General features: G+C 39.1%; 1 protein-coding gene across 2 annotated transcripts in view; it reads right to left on the bottom strand.

Moving 5' to 3' along the window:
- Window positions 1-14678: 14678 nt before the first annotated feature.
- Window positions 14679-19687, bottom strand: part of LOC149081623 (uncharacterized) — an 87637-nt gene continuing 82628 nt past the window's right edge. Inside the window, exon 10 of one of the 2 annotated variants that reach the window (XM_089237038.1) lies at window positions 14679-15075. In XM_089237038.1, the coding sequence (XP_089093164.1) occupies window positions 14921-15075 (155 nt within the window). In that variant the 3' untranslated portion in view covers window positions 14679-14920. The remainder of the gene's footprint in view (window positions 15076-19687) is intronic. The other variant, XM_089237037.1, reaches the window with a different exon arrangement.

Here is a 19687-nt window from a genome sequence, read left to right on the forward strand (position 1 = left end):
TTCCCACGTTTTGTCGGGCTTTCCATTTCTTGCAGCGAGGGGCGTCGGGAGCGCACAAGGAGATAATAAATTTCGATCATGTGTCCCCCCTCCCAGCACAATTTACGTAATTCACTATTAAATGTATCCATGCAGAGAATATATCTGAGGAATTTTTATCGACAATATATCTAAGTTTTATGTATAACAACTGCGAAGTCTTATTTTTAAATTGGAAATGCATGCGATGTACATCTCAAATCACTTTATTATTCCACCGAAATAATGTTCAAACACTACGACCACAGGCGCCGGAACCTGGGGGCTGATGCCATATGAACCCCTCCTCCACTCCACTAACTTATGCATATACAATGCAATACACCATTCCGCCTCCTGAGTACGGGTTTGAGTCCCTTATATACCGAATGAATGGAGATTTTCAGCCCCCCTCCTTCAATGTTTCCTTCATGTCGGCGCTTATGACTGGCCAAGGGTGCCGGAAATGTTTGGAACTTGTGGGTTCTTGTCTTGATCTTCATGTAGGAAATTTTGATTTCTGAATAATTTCTCTGGGTGCTCATACCCATTCCATAAAGTACCGTGGGCAAGCACAGCAAATGTCAATTTATTTTTGATTGTTTTTTATCTCTAAAGTAACAACTCTCAAGTAAAAAGAATGAAATCAGACTTTTAATTAGCACATTGTATGTAACTTCATGTGCATGACACTCATTCAACTCCAGTCAACGATTAGTAAAAATTTCTTCTTGCATCACAAGTGAATTAACATTAACAGACAATAAAGGATTATATTCAGAGGTATATTTCCTGGGTGGGGAGGGGGTATGCGGGCTTTATCCCAATATGACAAATTCAAGGCGTAATCAAAATTGAGTAATTGGTGATCAAGAACATGAATTAGAAAGTGAGAAGGGAGGCAAGGTTTGAATAGCCCACAGGTGGGAAAACTAAACCCGCCTCTGAATATAGCCTACATTTATTAGGATAATTATATAATTTAAAAAAATTCATATCGGTGCATATAAACACTCCACAATATCTAAACTTTTGTTTATTTTCAGTGCTTTTGAGTATCATTTTATTTAAACACTTATATAGCGGGAATATTGCAATAAAAAGCCTGATGGTAATTAATAGAATATAATAAGGGATGCTATTTTAAACACCATAGATTTCCCGATTAGACGTGAATTTATTGATATTTCTATCGTTAAATAATGATCGACTTAAAACAGTGGGTTTTTTAGGGGATTAGTCACGTGTTCAACGTTAGAGAAAATATAAAGGGATATGAAAACTACTGAGTTATGTAAAGATCTAAGCAGGTTGGAAGTGGGGGTGACAGGAATTTGTTGATTGATGACGATATTAAAACCATGGCATTCAGCAATATCAGAGTGAACGGGTTTCATCTGATGGGGGCAAAGTATCTATGTATATTTAAATCAAGAATGTATACGAGAAAATACAAGGAATATGAAAAAAATGTATTTAAATGTTCTCTCCTGCGTATTACGGCTATGGTCACAACGTATGAACTCAGGGCTGTTACTCCGCTGGAATATATTTAGTTTTGAAACCTTTTTATATTTAAAGGTAGGGAAAAACTTATCTTTATGCTACACACGTGTATAGGCAACATAATGCGGAGAATCACGATTTTAAAAACTAGGACATGAGGAAAATGATTTTTTTCAATAAATTTTGTCTTTGGATTCAGAATAAATATATTAATTTTCGGGCTTTCTCATAAAAATGATCAAAAACACATACTTGATTTTGTTAAAAGGAATTTGAAAAATTTTATTCAAATTTTATGTAGAACTTTAATGCGTTATATACGGGGTGATTATGAAAAAACTATCCCGACATATGGGCCCCTAACTATCATACCATTCACAGAAACTGAATGAAATTTTGGCATAAGGTATTTTGAGGTATGCGCTCAAGAATGATATGGAACAACAGTGTCACTCTAACAGTTACGGTTACAGTGAGAAAATATCAAATGGCACCACCAAGTTTTTTGTATTGGAATGCGATCTCCATACTGAAAAACACTAAATAGCGTTGGAATGGCACCTGTAGCACGAAAATCCCCGGAGCTAGGCAAGGAAAAAGTAAAAAGTACTTTGCCGTGCACCAGAGCATTAATGTTCGTTTCATTCGTCACACCGTTTCTTCGGCTGAGATCCCAGCCTGATTAGTCCTCCACAAGGTCATGTGGAAAATTTGTGAAACACAATAAAATGCTTTATTTTAAGCTGCTTCTCTGTCCTTATTGGTTGTCCTCACTTTTAGCCTATCTACCGCCGGTGATTTTCATGCTACAGTTGCCGTTCGAACGCTATTTAGGGTTTTTCACAAAGGAGATCACATTCCAATACAAAAAACTTGGTGTTGCCATTTGATATTTTCTCACTGTAACCGTAACTGTTAGAGTGACACTGTTGTTTTCCATATCATTCTTGAGCGCATACATCAAAATACCTTATGCCGAAATTTCATTCAGTTTCAGTGAATGGTATGGCCCATGTGTCGGGATAGTTTTTTTATAATCACTCTGTATATAGATATATAATTAGAAAAATGTAAGAGGTGCGCCCAATGTGGAATCACCCTCCCACTTCAAAAAGACGAGTTATTAAAAAATGATTCGATATTTTTATTCTCATCAGGGACATTTTTTTATCTAGGATATTGACGAAATCAGTTACACCCCCAAGCCAACATTTTGGGAACCACTATATCGAGGTGAAGAAAGCAAACTCTTTTCAGAAATTCGTATTTTAAGGGAGAGTAAATATTATTTTCCTCAGGCGGCAGAATTTGAAGAACGGGCCCCTCATGACTATGTGTAGTGGCTGTATTGGATTAGCTGTGACGAGAGAAACAAAAGAAATTCGAGAGGGGGAAAAAACTTGTTCTTTCAAATTTTTTGGAAAAAAATTATTGCATGGTGACTGCGGTTTGATGGGTTACCATAGCTAACGTGGATATACTTATCACGAAAAAATACGTCAAGTTGGCGATGATCCCGAATTGTACCTTTCGTTATCAAACTTTGGCCAGGGATGTCCGGCCACTTCGCGAAATGGTTGGTCAAAGCCCGAAACTTGAGCAGTGGTCGGATCAATTCATGACGAAATTAACCACTTCAGGAAGTGATCAATTTCGGGCTTTGGCAGTATGTCGTGCTCTTATTGAGACCGAATGAACGTCTATTTTCCAAATGACACTTCAACAATAGGGAAAGTATTAAATTCTGGTAAAATGCATATTTAGTCAGGAAAAAAGATTTGAGAAAATATAGAACGTTTTCTTTATTCTCTCGGATAGAAACTCAATCGACAATTGCCGCAAATGGCATAAAATATACTGTAATCGTATCTACATAAAGTATCAGTCGAAAGAAACAGTTCACCTCAAAAAAAAATTCAATATACATTCAACCAATCCAAATAATTTAGATTAATTTCTTTCCGTCATTGGAGAAATAAATCTTTTTCAGACGATAAAACTAAGAACTTATTTACACGATGGTAGTTGTGGTTTTGCAATCGGAAACTATTCGAATGCGAAATTCGCACTTTTATTCATTCGACAAAAAAATCTGAAAAACGAAATAAGAAACTGGAAAGGAGGAAACCATTAATGCAATTGGAAAATTTTAAAGCATTCAAAATTCTAGAGCGCTTTTAAATAAAATCTCGTGAGATTAAAAAAGGAGGAAAACCGGGGAAGTGAAGTAACATCGAAGGAATTGGTGAGAAGCATTAAATTGAGCGGTGGATGCTATAAATAATATCAATTTTCCTATTTATATCAAGTTATTTTAGAAACAAAATATTTCAGAGCATTTCGATTCCTTATTTATAAAAATACTATTTTTTGGCCTCATTAAAAAGAAATATCTACCAATTCAATCTTTATCTGATCGTGACTTGTCGCGAATAGTTTTATATCGAATATACAGGATCCATGAATAACTCCTCGAACTATAAATTACTTGCAAACCGTTGCTCCCTGTGAACCATCTGTCCGATTTCGTGCTCGCAAAAACTTAATTTCACGTACACACCTTGTGCATATTGCATTCAAGGATTGAAATCCCGATTTCATGCATTTGTATGTCACTTGCTGTAAGGGTGCTCGCGATTAGGAAAAGGTTGAAGACTTGTTCTAGAGGCATACTTCTAACTAGAAAACATCCAAATAACGTGTAGACCTCTCACACAAATATAGCATTCATATTTTAAGGGGGGTTTGTATACACTGATGAAATAAGAGAATTTGCATATTTTATCGAAATTCATGAAAACCACTGCTTCTAGACAAAAATGCAAATCTTGTACGTCAAATACGTAAGCGTACACGTGTGTGTAGGCGGAGCCAGTAGAGAAACAGGCTTTATAAACGCGCGTGAGTTAAGACGCATTTCGTTCGCTAGCACACCTCGGCGAATTTCTTGGTGTTATTTTGCAGCTATCGGTTAATTTCAAATCGTAACAGTAAAAATGAGTAACCACCAACGTTTAGATGATGGAATGAGGTGGCGAATTGTGGGGAGGCTAGAAGCAGGCCAATCACAAGTCCAGATTTGTAGAGTTCAATTTAACGCCCAGCGTCGTGTGTAACTTAAGGAAACAGTTCCAGGATACTGGATCCATCGAGAGAAAGTCTGGGCAAGGTCGTCCAAGAGCCACGACGGCCAGAGATCACCATTTGTCGATTATAGCGAGGCGAAACAGGAGTGCTACAGCTTCTCATGACTTGTCTGCAGCCACAGGAACCATGTATCAAGAGTGACTTTCCAAAAGACTTCATGAGAGAGGGTTGTTTGCAAGAAGACCTGCTGTTTGCGTCCCGCTCACTTCTGACAGGAGAATCCGGTTATCATGGTGCAGAGATTGGAGTATGGATCAATGGGCGACCGTTCTCTTCACTGTAGAGTCCAGGTTCAGCCTAAATACCGATTCTCGCCGTGCGTTCATATGGAGAGAACCAGGGACCCGCTACGTAGGTCCAATGTCCGCGAAATCGACCATTATGGAGGAGGTTTAATAGTCTGGGCAGGCATGTCTTTGAAAGAGGCACTGTGACTGCTGTGAGGTATAGGGATGAGGTTATGGTGATGCTAGTGCTGGTGGATGTGTCTGGTTGTTATTTCGGAAACATACAGTCATGACTCCTTTCTTTTTTTAGTTATTTAATAGAAGAGAGAGAGACTTTTAGGACATGTTCGGTCGACAGTTGGAGCCAGACTGAACTCCAATACAAGAACACACTAGATAATGCCTAGCTAGTAAGTGGCATAAAAAATATAATAAAAATATAAAAATTGTTCAAGACAAGTAGCGCCACAGTACTCCCCCACGAGTCTGAAGGACGGCATATGGCACAATGTACAAAATATGATAATATAGTTACGGCAACTAATATGGCATTGACATGTGCAAAAAACAAAATTTTGTTCGAAAAATTCAAAAAATACGCAATACGAAAATACCTTATGCACAAATTAATAGTCGAGCAAAAAAAATAAATTACAAATGATCAAAAATTAGTAAATGTACGTATGTGCAAAAACGATTACTAGAATAGATAATAGACATATATAATATACATATAAGAAAAATGAAAATTTTTTGCAAAACATAATATTAATTCTCAAAAAATGTTGCAAAAAAAAAAAAATAATGTTATTCATTTGAAAAAATATGCAAATAAGAATAATATCAAGGAATTCTTATACGAACCGTACGCCCTGATCGAGTTACATAAGGCTGTTTCGGTTCAGTGAACGGTGATTGCTCATTAAAAGTGCAATCAAGCAAAAATGCTGGTTTCAATCTGTCTATTGAGATTTTCGTTAGTTTGCCTTTCATGTTCACTGTATATACTTTTGGAGATCGTTCAATCACTTCATATGGCCCCAAATATGGTTGTTGAAGGGGCTTTCGTACAGTGTCCAGCCGCACGAACACATGGGAAGAAACAGCAAGTTCTTTATGAACGAAAACGTTGTGAGTTCCATGCCTTGAAGTTTGGATCGGACGTAAAGTGTTTATATGATCTCGTAGAGCACGTAGAAATTCCGGCTGTGTTGGCTGAGGGTCGGAACTACGGAAGAATTCACCAGGTAGGCGCAATGGTGATCCGTAAACCATCTCGGCAGCAGAAGTGTTGATGTCCGGTTTGATGCTGGCTCGGATGGACAGAAGTATGGTAGGTAACACTTCAGTCCAACGTTCCGTGGCATGGCAGCGTATGGCACCTTTGAGCTGCCGGTGGAATCTTTCAACGATGCCATTGGAGGACGGATGATACGCTGTCGTGCGTGTTTTCTGAGTTCCAAGAAAACGAACGAATGCGCGAAACAAATCACTTTCGAATTGTCTCCCTTGATCGGTGGTAACCGATTCCGGAACTCCGAATCTGCTAATCCAACCAGAGTAGAATGTCTCTACAACAGTTTCGGCTTTCCATCGGGAAAGCCTCTACCCACCTGGTGTATCGATCCACACAGGTAAGGCAGTAGGTAAAACCCCGAGAAGGAGGAAGAGGACCAACAATGTCGATGTTAATGTGTGAGAATCTGCATTGGGACAAAGGGTATGCACCGATGGAAGATCGAGTGTGGCGATGCACTTTTGAGCGTTGACACTCGATGCACGCCCTGGTCCATCGTGTGACATCCTTGCGTATTGAACTCCACACAAATCGTTGACGAATAAGGTCTACAGTTGATTTAACGCCTGGATGGGCGAGGTTATGAAGGACCGTAAACACGTGATATCGGTGTTTTTCTGGTACGTAGGGACGGATAATTCCAGTGGATAAATCACAAAAAAGTTCTGTACCCTGAGGACCGAATTTGATTGGTTTTATATCGAGCACCCTACCTGGTTGTCGGAGGGCTGTTAATTCAGCGTCTGTACTCTGTGAAGTAGCAATAGCTGCGTAATCAATCGAGTCAGGTGAATTAATTTCGGATAATCTGGAAAAAGCATCCGCTACAACATTTCGCTCACCCTGAATGTAACGAATGTCCGTAGAAAATTGTGATATATACTCTAAATGACGTCGTTGTCTGGGAGAGTTGTTATCATTAACTTTGTGAAAAACATAAGTTAGAGGCCTATGATCACTGTAGATCGTAAATGGTCTGCCTTCTAACATGTGTCTGAAATGTTTAATAGAACTATAAACCGCAAGCAACTCGCGATCATAAGTACTATAGTTCTTTTCAGTTGTCGTTAACTTTCGAGAAAAAAATGAGAGTGGTTCGACGACACCATCGGAAGTTTGTTGTAAAACAGCTCCGAGAGCGAAATCTGATGCGTCGACTGTCAACGAAAGATGAGCATCATGTTTCGGATGAGCCAAAAGCGTGGCATTGGTAATAGCATGTTTACACGTTTCGAAAGCAGCAATAGTTTCCCCCGACCAGGCGATGAGAGATTTATCTTTTTTCTTCTTTCCTTTGCACAAATCGTGTAAGGGAGCCTGGTCAGATGCTGCGTTTTTTAAGAAACGGTGGTAAAAGTTGAGAATTGCTAGAAATCTTCGAAGTTCATCAACCGTTTTTGGTTGCGGATAATTACGAAGAATGTCGACTTTTTCTGGCAAAGGAGAAATGCCGTTGCTGTTAACCAAAAATCCTAAGAACTCTATCTCAGATTTCCCAAATATGCATTTATCAGGATTAAGAATTATACCAAAACTGTTTAAACGTTCAGAAACCAATTCTAGATCTTTGAGATGTTCTTCTTCTGTTGCTGATGCAACTAGTACGTCATCTAAATATGCATAACAGTTCAAGTCTCTTAAGACAATATCTATGAACCGTTGAAATGATTGTGCCGCATTAGACAATCCAAAACACATATATAAATACTCATAAAGTCCGAATGGGGTAATAATGGTAGTTTTTTCAACAGACTCGGGATCTAAAGGTATCTGATGATAAGCCTTAACCAAGTCCAATTTAGAAAAAATGTTTTTTCCCTGCAGACCGTAACTGAAATCATGAACATGTGGTATAGGATATCTGTCTGGATACGTTATAGAATTAAGTTTTCTGTAATCCCCACATAAACGGTATTCTCCATTACGTTTAGGAACAATGTGTATCGGGCTTGCCCATGGACTTTTTGAAGGTCTCAGTATGCCCTGATCCATTAGCGTTTGAACTTCGCGCTTTGCAATAGCAAGTTTCTCTGGAGAAAGTCTGCGGGCTTTGGTAAATACAGGAGAACCTTTAGTAGTAATGCAATGTGTAACGCAGTGTTTTTTAGAAGTAGCCCCAAGCATAGAAGGATTCGTTAGATTAGGAAATTTAGATAAAATTTTCAAGTAGGGCGAATCTCCACTAATGGTCTTTAAGCCTAATGTAGGGCAACTGGCATTGCTACATTTGATTGAAAGTGAAGTCAAACTGTCAATCAAACGAGACTTTTTTTTACGTCAACTAATAGACCATAATGTTCTAAGAAATCAGCACCTAATATCGGGCGATTAACATCAGCTATAACGAAGGACCATCTAAATAGTCTGCGTAACCCTAAATCCACTGATAAAGATTTGCAACCATACGTAGAAATTTTAGTATCATTAGCTGCGTATAGCGAAAAGTTTGTATCTGCTGTTTTATGTACCTGTGTATCTCGTGGGAAAACCGAAATGCTAGCGCCTGTGTCCACTAAAAAACCAGTACCGGATTTTCGATCATGAACAAAAAGACGAACTAAACGCCGGCCATCACCTGCTGTCGCCAAAACAGATGGGCCAGTTAGTTTTCCGACCAATCACAGGGTTTAATGCATTTTGATGCTTTTCGACCGAATTTGAAATGGTACCAACAATAAGGTTTGCGTGTACCATCACCACTAGACCTCTCTCTAGACAGAGAATTTGAACGAACTCTTCCCTTTTTGTTAAAATTTTTCTCTCTATAGCGGGATAAGCGGTCAACAGCAACGGTCAAAGTCGAAATTTGACTTTGAAGTGACTGCAAGCTGATGGTTTCATTACGGCTGACCTCAGAAATAGTCGGTGTGTGCCCAGTGACTTCGGTAATTTTATCTGCCATTTCTGCTAAATCCGGCAATGTATCCTTACTAACAGAAAGTATCTGCTGTGTATGGATAGGCAAACGTTGTAACCAAAGGGTTTTAAGCACTTCATCTGAAATTTTCTTGCCAGCTAATGTATGCATCTCATGAAACAACTGAGAAGGTCGCTTATCCCCAAGAGTGAGCTCTTGGAGTAGAACTCGTAAGCGGGAAGTTTCCGACAGTGAAAACTGTTGACAAATGCGTGTTTTTAACTGGTTGTAAGAATCGTCTGTAACAGGAGCTCTGATCAAATCGCTAACACTTCAACATCGAGAGCTGTCACAACACAGTGAAATTGCGTTTTAGGGTCAGTAATTCCGGCAATTTTAAAGTTCGATTCAATCTGAAGAAACCAAAGATCGACATCGGATTTCCAAATCGAAGGCGCGCGAAAAGAAACACGCGAAAGTTCTAATTCAGAAGACATACCTGTTTCTTCGGTAGCGTTCGGCATATCCAAAAAAAAGTTCAGCACAATCCAGGAAGAGAACTGAGGAGATGCCCCCTCAATCAGTCAGTCAGCAAACGCACCACACACAGGGAAAAAAAGAAGAAAGGCAGCAAGTAACATATTACGAAGCGAGAAAGAGTACTTGTTTTCGTCTGCTTTCGAGTTCGTGGCTGTCAATCTGCTTTACGTGGGTCACCAATTCTGTGGTAATGCTAGTGCTGGTGGATGTGTCTGGTTATTTCGGAAACATACAGTCATGACTCCTTTCTTTTTTTAGTTATTTAATAGAAGAGAGAGACTTTTAGGACATGTTCGGTCGACAGTTGGAGCCAGACTGAACTCCAATACAAGAACACACTAGATAATGCCTAGCTAGTAAGTGGCATAAAAAATATAATAAAAATATAAAAATTGTTCAAGACAAGTAGCGCCACAAGGTCTTGGAGGCCCATGTTCGCCTTTTCAGGGTTGCAGTTGGCCAGAGTTCATTTTAATGGACGATAACGCGAGGCCACATAGAGTTCTTCTGCACGACGGTTTTCTAGAGAGTGAGGATATTCGCCGAATGGATTGGCCAGCCAGATCTCCAGACCTTAACCCTATAGAGCATGTCTGGGACGCTCTGGGGAGAGCAATTGCAACTCCCTCCGGGAAGCATAATTCCATTATGTACACAGGTTTTAACCTGGGATACGCTCATTGGCGAAGATCACAATGACGTAATTTAAGATCGAGGGAAATTCTAACTCCGAACATTACCGATTCGGAGCTATGGCTGTTACGTTTGGCAACTTATCGCCAAACACCAGGATTCATTAAAGATCACGATATAATATTCCAAAGATTGTGTTTTTTTTAAATATATATATATACACACATGTATTTTATTCTGATTTATATATTGAATTTTATTGTGTAAACATGTTTATTTTATTGTGTTCGGGGATTTTTTTTTTTTTTTATTGGTGTCATCTTTTATGCATTTTTCTCTTTGTATATATTCGTGCGTATGAATGTGTACTGATGTTCCCTGCCGTCTCTTTCCAATTTTATTGATTGTTTGAATAGTGCACCTGTGGAGTTAGAGCCTACTGGCCTTGCACAGGTTTGTATATAATAAATATAAAATTTTATAGCAACATAATATAATTATCATAATGATATACAATATAATATAACGACTCAAAAAAACATGCTTCCGACTACTTTATTAATAAATGCTCCAGTAGGCCGAACTTTGTTCGGGCTCGGACGTCGCTTCGCTCCTCCGGCCGTTACAGGGGGGGCCCCGGACTGAAATTATCAACTATGTTGTCACCACAACCGGAAATATGGCAAAACTTGTAAGTTGAAACAAGATATTCCAAAAACAGACCGCGGGTAAAACTATTAAAAGAATTCGAGTGGGTTTACATTGATATTCGAACCCACAACCTTCAACTCACAAACCCCGTACTCTAACCATTACACCGACTGCAGCTAAAATTAGATATATGTACTATTAAACGTTGCCATGCAGTATATTGGCGCCAACCAACAGTCGCCGGAAAAACGCGCCAATAAATATGTCATCGATGTAATATGTCATCATATTACATCGAGTTCCGAAGTCAAGATCGGGTGTGACGATATAGTGATCTTAGCCAATGAGGCGCATCCCATGTTAAAAAATCCTGTGTACAGTATGGAATTACGCCTCCGGGGAAATGAAAACAGCGTTGCTGAACGAGTGGGACCAATTGCCTCAATAAATAATAAACTGCCTTATTTCAAGTATGAAACACGCTGCGAGACCTTTTGTATATCTGTATATCTTGGTATTTTGACTGTTGGGCTATTTTCATAAAAAGGTGAAAAGGTCAAATTTACAGGAAATACAGGTGATATGGCCACTCTGGCCCACGAGTGATAGCAATATGTGTGGCCTGGGGTGTGGAAGGTTATAATCATCTAGTGAAAGGGCGCATAATTACATTTTTAAAACTTGGCCGCTTCATTTTAACATTACGGCAGTGCAAAAATTGAGCTTAAATTACTGATACACACGAGTCTGGGCATCACTGCATTGGTGTAATAGTGGCCGAAACTTGACCATTAATGTGGAACGAAAAAATTTCGAAATTGCCATCGTAATAGAGTTTAAAATATGCCTTTATGTGAAGAAATGCCATTCCTAATTTTTCCCCCAAAATTCAAACTTCTTGAGGTTCCTCATCGCCCCTGAAGTTTTGAGCACGTGTGGAATTCTCCAGCATGACACCGCTTATAGACCTTCCTATTCCCTGAACTCGCGATTCGTTCAGTGACCCCGATGTTTTTAGTATTCATCTGTAATCTTACCCCTTAACTGAGAGGGTGTATAGCAGTCAATGACCAGAAGCTTTTATTGTTGTGACATTCTCGGGTCTCTCACCTATGGCGATGTTAAGCTTTGTTATTTGCTGACTCAACGCAGTATAAAGGCTCAACAATCAAGAAAAGATCCAGCTATTGCAGACATTCTTGAAATTATTGTGCCAAAGACCGAAAATATTTGGAAAACTTCAATTCCTACGGTTTCTCACTAACGGATATGCAATATTTTCAAGGACTTATTTTTCTGAAGATTCTTGTATTTACAATATGAAGGAAAGATTCACAAACTTTCAAGTTGAACGTTAAATCCTTTCAGTGGGAAGCACGGAAATTTTTCGACATTGCGGCATGCAAATGTGATTTTGAAGACCAAGTGTAACAAGTTGAGAAATCCCAAATTTAGAGCGAGATTTCTTGCAAGATCAAAGAAGTACACGCAAGATGGCCATTGGTCGAGTAGATGTCCTAACAACTAAGAAATTGAAAAGCAATGAACAATGTTATCCCGTTTGAAGTCATCTCAAGAAGAAACGGCGGAAACTAGTTAATCAACCACTGAAAACCCATCTATATCCAACGATTTTGAGGAAAGTGATCTATGTGAGCCAAAACACAGTTTACCGTTGAAGTTACCATTTCTATCTGCCAGTACTGAGGCTGGTCCATCAATCGGTGCCGAAGCAAGTACTTCATTTGCTTTTGAAGTTCTACCATCATCCTCACAAATGAGAACTAAATTACCAAATGTTTCTCTTACTTGTGATAGAACTAGTGTGTCTGATCGATCAGCTGCAATTATTGCGAATGCTGTGCTGGAAGATGTTGGGTTATTGACGAAAGATAAGCCAAATATGACAATAGACCAATAATTTCAATATTAAAATTAGAAATGAAGGATTATAAGTAGAAATTCGTACATTCCATGTTCCGAAAATAAACTTTTCTGCTAAGCATTATTCGGAACCAATTTCATAGGATCAAGTGCGAGTGACAACCACATATTATAATCAGGAAGTGGACCCACAAAAATGATCTGAACCTGCTTTTCCAACTATACAGAATTTTCCGTGTCACACCCAAGCAGTTGAACGGTGCGTACGACTCGTAATTGAAGCATCTCTTGCTGTATCAACAACCGAGAGTCGTGAAGGCATTCAAGCCAGAATAAAATCAAGTACTCTTCCATCGTTTGAAAAAAAAGCGAACTATTTTGCAAAAACGTGAAATGTAATAAGTGATAACAGAGGAAGGAATAGAGGCATTCTCCTGACGCCTATAACGTCAAACTGTTTTTTAAATTTGCAACATGGTTATAGTTTCTCTTCCCCCCTCCCCAAAAAAGGTTTATTTTCATCTCCCTCTTCCAATCACTATATTCGGAGTGCTTGAAAAATTCTTTTCAACTGCCATGACAGCTGCAAATAAGCTTGTGAGTTATAACATATACTATCAACCAATAAGTATTTGGACACCTATGCAAATGACGATATCTGCGGTCCTGAGATATATACCGGCGGAGGGAGTGACGTATCTTGTAGGAAACATCGGCATTAGTCGCATGCAAGATGCCGCGCAGTTCGGAGCTCTGATTTCGAGAAAGGTATAATTATCGGGTATCACAAAAATGACCGATCCTTAAGGGACATATCTTGCGAGCTGAAGTACCCAAAATCGACAGTGGCCTATATGATTCGGAAGTGGAAAGTGAGCTGTGATTGTCGGAATTTGCCCCGAGAGGGCAGACCAACGAAACTGGGAGATAGAGACCGACAGGTGCTGTCCAGAGAAATTCGGAAGAACCACACCCAACCGATGGCCCTCATCCGCGAGGAGTTTCAACAGGCATCCGGGAGTATTGTTTCAATGAATACCATCCGTAAGGAAGCACATCTGATTGGTTTTCATGGTCGTGCTGCTGCCCATAAGCCTTTGAGCACAAAGTCCAACCGCGTTGCTCGGTTAATGTGGTGCAAAGCACATCGAAATTGGACCGTAGATCAGTGGAAACTGGTTCTTTGGAGCGACGAATCAAGGTTCACCCTCTACCGTTCGGATGGCAGGGTCTGGTGTCTGCCTGGAGAACGTCTCCGCCAGAATGCATTGTGCCAACAGTCAAGTTCAGCGGAGGTGGAATTATGGTCTGGGGGTGTTTCTCTTGGTATGGACTGGGATCCTTCGTCCCCATTCATGGTAAGCTCAACGCCGATGCCTACTGCACTATTTTGGATGACCATGTGCTTCCTACGTTGTGGCAGTTTTACGGGGTGGACCCCTGTTACTTCCAGGACGACAATGCCAGCTGTCATACTGCGAGGTTAATTAGGGCTTGGTATGGTGCCACTGGGGTTCATCGAATGGACTGCCCAGACCTGAACCCTATCGAGAACCTCTGGGACGAGTTGGATCGCCGAATTAAGGGGTGCCCTACCCGACCAAAATCGGTGAAGGAACTGACATGTCTTCTTCAAGCCGAGTGGAAGAAAATACCACTAGCCGTCACACAAGGACTTGTGGAAAGTATGCCCCGGAGGGTTCACGCTGTAATTTCCTCTCGTGGAGGCTCTACCAACTATTGATTTTGAATACTGTGTGGTGTCCAAATACTTATTGGTAGATAGTGTATAATGTGTACTTAGAAAAGTCTGCTCGATTTTTAGGGTCTGTGAGGAACCTCAATATGTCAATATTTTCCTAGATTTTGGTATAACTTCTTAAAACCTAGAAAGGCATCTTTTGAATACTAAGGCAAGATCAATTTCCAAAAAAAAAAATGAAAAACTTTCGTTCCACCCTAATGACCATGCTTCTAAAAAAAAAACTAATATCAATTATGCTTTTAATGGCATACAAGACTAAAAAGAATTTGCCAATATCGGCATCATATCCTTTACAACGAAAAGGCAAAAAATTGGAAAACAGAAAAATAAGCTGAAATAGTTATAATTAATTGGGTTTCTTCGATGTCGAGCAGACAAACAGCCGACGTATCCTGCTATCCCAGGTTTGATGCATCAGCAAATATATCTGCAGCTCTTTCAATCACTGGCATGTTGTGGTTATAATCGTTCGACAAGCTCAATGCATTTCTCATAACTACGGTCATTTTTCTCAGTGGGAACATAGAGGCGAATCTGTCCAGCGCCGTTACTGTAACAAGCACAACAGAAATCAAAAATTAGAAATATATACACACCAAAAAATATGTCTAGAATCATTTACTGCGATACCTATATAGCAACTGGACATTAATCCATAACCACCCCTATCAATGACAAATTGATATGGTTGGACAATATTTTCTGACAAGTCTATCCAGTAATTTCGTGTGCAGTCTTCAGGAATTGTAACAGTGAAGAGGAACTAATGAGCAGGATGTCCGATTACGAGAGGCATATACTCAGGTGTACCTGTCCCGCCCCTAAGGGCATACAGTTGCTTCTGAAGGTCTAAGCCAGGAATCCACTCTGCGCAGATTGGTCAATTAATTTGAAGCAAATTAATATCTTAGTTATCACTATCTTCTGCGCTGTCCCCATTCTTACTCGTCAGAATCGATGAAACGTATTGAGTAGAAATTGATAAAGTCTTGAGCAGGACACTAGCAAGTGCTCCGCCCTCTATTAAGTTAGATGGTTTCAATATGAAAACTCACTTATAATACAATCAGAGTTGTGTGACTTCGCTAAGTGAGGTGCTGGTTGGTCAATCAGCCCCTCACTTTTATATATTTGTTTTTTGCTTTATACAAAAAAATGTAAAAGTATTGTCCATTGACAAGTCGACCAGTTCGACTATTACAAATTTGATATATATGTTACCGGCAAAGTATGAAATCCAGGCATTCTATAGAATGCCTGGTCGTTTCAGGCAAAGTATGAAATACCGGTTTTATTCTATACTTTGCCTAGGCATTCTATAGAATGCCTAAACACAATCCAGGCAAAGTATGAAATATCTTCCAACAAATCTCTTTAGGGGCGGTATAAAATATTACATAAAATTAAAATTTCACAGAATTTTCTTTTTTTCCCGGAAACGTTTCCCTTTCGCTCTCGTGAAAAAGGATCTGTTGAGGTTCGTAATTTTTTCCGAAAACATGCATTAGTCAGCGACGACTTCCATTCTTATTGGTGTATAATCGCACGATTTGATCCACGATGTCGACTCCATATTTAATTTCGTTATTGTAGGCAACTGTTTCGGGGGTCTTTTTCACGTTTTCGTTGATAGTTACATTAGTATGAAGTGAACTCGGAACTAGACATTTTTAATTTTTTTTTTTTCTCCGATAAGATGTCAGCGTGATATCAGTTCAGTTTTGAATAGTCCAGTTTTGAAGGGTCCCAACCAAGCCTGTCCTTTTCAAAAATGCACATAATCTCAGTGATGTAAAATAATCATCTGTTGTTTTGTTTCGACGTACTCCTAGATAAGGTTTGACTAATCGAATTACATGTTCATAGACAAGTTGATTTGCTGGTCTGGCGTTATCTGTCCCAGTGTAATCGAAACTGATTTTCTGTCCATTAAGAATATATTTGGAATCAACGCAGGCAAGAAGCCAGAATTTTATCCCAAATTTGTCTGGCTTACTTGGGATATACTGTGCAAATGGACATCTTGCTTTTGAGGGTAGAAGTTGTTCGTCCACAGTTAGATTGGGCCCTGTTTTGTAGCAAGTCGCACTGTATTCTATGAATGAAATCCATAGTGAACATGCAAGAGAAAATTGGTCAGATCGAATCGCATGAATTTCAAAATTTCTTTGAAACGATATATTTTCATTGTTTGGGGAAAAAATAGGACGACTCCAAATCTCGACGACCACAATGAATTCAGTAGGAAGTTTTTTGCACCTCTTGCATACATAATGGATATCGTTGCATCCAGTTCAAGCAAAGAAACTGACCAAGAAGTTTTATTTAGACGACGATGGGCTTCAGCTTCTGTATATGTCGAATCATTTTGTCGCAGAAAATAAGGCGTCACGAACCCAGAACACTTTCATTTATGTTTTTTGAGCGCATAAAATGTGGGGCCTTGATTTTCTCTCAATATATTTTGCGATCCTCGACATCCTAAAGTTGAGGAAGGTTCTATGATTTTCCATATGCTCCCATCTGCTACAGTTTCTTAGATCGTTTCTGTGGCTTCAACGAGTTATAATGAGTCACACCGCGGTCATTTTCTGCACACGAGAGCTACTTAGACCGGGACCTACAATTTATTGCCGATTCCGAACGGCAAGCTTGTTTCTAAGCTCATCGAGAGGTTGGTGCACTAACTCCTCAATGAGGGACTTCATGCGGTCAAGTCGCCGTGTCTGTTGTACCCCTGTGCCAGGAAAGTTCTGACAAAGACGAACCGGGTATCAAACTCGCGACACCTCTAAACATCCTTTGGTACTTTATCGACCTGGGCTACCGCGCCCGAGATATAATTTTATATTGATTTAAATCTTCATCAGAACCGCTACTTTCTTCACTACAGTTCGACATAGGGTAGGTCTATGCTCTTCTGCACTTTCATCATAACTGCTTCCAGAGTTTCTCTCATGTAATCTTTGCATCTCCTGGAGTATTTCTTCAGTAAATATACGTTTTCTTGTCATTCTAAACCAATGTTTCCCAAAGTGGGCAATATCGCCTCCTGGTGGGCGATAGAAAGGGCCAAGGAGGCGATAGAAGCCACGGGTATAACATAGGATCCTATGGGTTCGCTTGAGTTGTGGGGGTGATGAGGGAAAAATTTATCTGAAGGGGGCGATGGAACAAAAAGTTTTTGAAACTATGTTCTAAACTGTTTGAAAAGATCACATGCACTCAAATTTCCTACGTCCCAGAATAAACAATTTAACGGATAATATGGCAAGAATGCTTGACAAAAACCAAAAATGACACCTGCTGACGACACTTGCAGATAAGAATGAGAGGAAAAGAAAGGTCACACACAAGGTCAATTGCAAAAAAGACTTTCAGAAGGATTATAACCTACTTAGAAATCAATTGTGACGACGATCTTGAGGTAGTATTTACCGCATAATGTGCTAGAATATAATTAAGGGTCACTATGACCCCCTTCGGTCTTTCTAGGTATATCCGCTCGTAGCTTCGTTGTTAAAAAGGTAACGCAAGGAAGCTTTGGTATACAATAAGAACATGCTAATTCAGGAAAAGTCCAGAAATTCCAGGTGGTTCGGTTTATTCTTAGCAGAGATATGTAAGCTTAAACAGCGTACAGGGTCAAAAAGACCCCCCGTTCCGTCTTTCTACTGTTAATATTTCATCATTGATAAATGGAACTTGCAAATGCGGACTATGCGATATCATTTTTGCTCGAGAAAAATACGTGAAATTGGGATTCGAAATACGGGAAAGTGCGGGACAATGTCAATTATCGCTAAATGATGCCAAAAGTAAGCGAAGTCGTTAACTCGTGCTAAAATCTCTGAAAATTCGCCAATCGCGAGAAATAAAGTGCCACTTCAAATTGCAATGAATTAAAAAAAACATGACAAATGTGTGAGATGAATATTCTTGTTTTTAGTCTCTTAATGAGGCTTTTTGAATCACGTGATATTTCCCTTTTTCTGGAGAGACATACATGGTAACCAATATGGCGACTTCCTGCGCAACTCATGAAAGACATAAATCAAAATTAAAGAAACAGAAATGAATTTGTTTTTTTTTCTTTTTGATGGGTGCTAGATATTTCGAAAATTTTCTTGAAGCTCAAGTTATGGATTTGCCTGCTTTTGCTTCAAAAAATGCTTGATTAAAGCTGCGGAATTTCTTCAGTGTAATTTATGGGCCCATAATTAACTTCAAAACATCCTAAACTATATAGATTGATGATATTGGATATTATAAAATACAGAAGTATTAATTCTCATTTTTGTGCTTGAGAAGATATAAATCAATGTTATTGCATGAATATCTAACTCAAAAGTAGGTCCGGCTAATTATTTTATATTTAATTTTCTGTGCTTCATATTTCTAAGCGAACTCAATTTTTCGAAAATCGAGAATTCAGTTCAACTTTTAAAATTATTGATGAGGCGGAAAACCCTACTAAATTTCCACATTTCTACGGTAAATTCGGCAATTTTAACATTGATTTCCATGGGAAAAGCATGCTGTGCTTATCCCTCCAAGTGATACTGATGATCATAGGCGTACGCAGAATTTTCTCGAGGGGGAATTGAGATTTTTTTTACCTTCCGAGGGGGTTTTACCTTTTTTCCTGTAAAATAACACTATAATCTTGGCTCGGGGGGGGGGTTCCCTTTGAGAATGCTGATGATGTCTATTCCAAAAGCCTCATTATCGTGATGTAATTTCTAAGCTGGAAAGATAATTTTAATCGTTGATTTGAAGAATAAAAAGTCAAGTTGACTTCATTGAAAATATTTGAAAACTCAGGACATTTCTGCAAAAAAATCGGTACAGCAAAGATGCTAACCCTGTAAACAGTTTAAAAATTCATAACTGGAAAAATAAAGTTTCCAGACTTTTTGCTCACGATGTATACAAACGGTGGCATCAAGTTGAACATTTTTTTATAGCGTTTTCCAGAGAAATTGTAACAGTGAATCACAAGAACTTGAATGTTGCACAAGCTTTTAATCTGCTGAATAGATAGATATGCGAGTTGGCTACTGTGATCACAAACTGATGTATACAAGGGTGCATTCAGAAATACCTTCTGCAGAGTAGTAGTAACCCTTTAAGCGATAACAGCTATAGTGGAAATCGCTAAA

This window comes from Pholcus phalangioides, unplaced genomic scaffold, assembly GCF_987345545.1.
Source record: "Pholcus phalangioides strain wild (caught in Gottingen) unplaced genomic scaffold, Ppha-v1.0 ptg000009l_1, whole genome shotgun sequence".
NCBI classification, from domain to species: Eukaryota; Metazoa; Arthropoda; class Arachnida; order Araneae; family Pholcidae; genus Pholcus; species Pholcus phalangioides.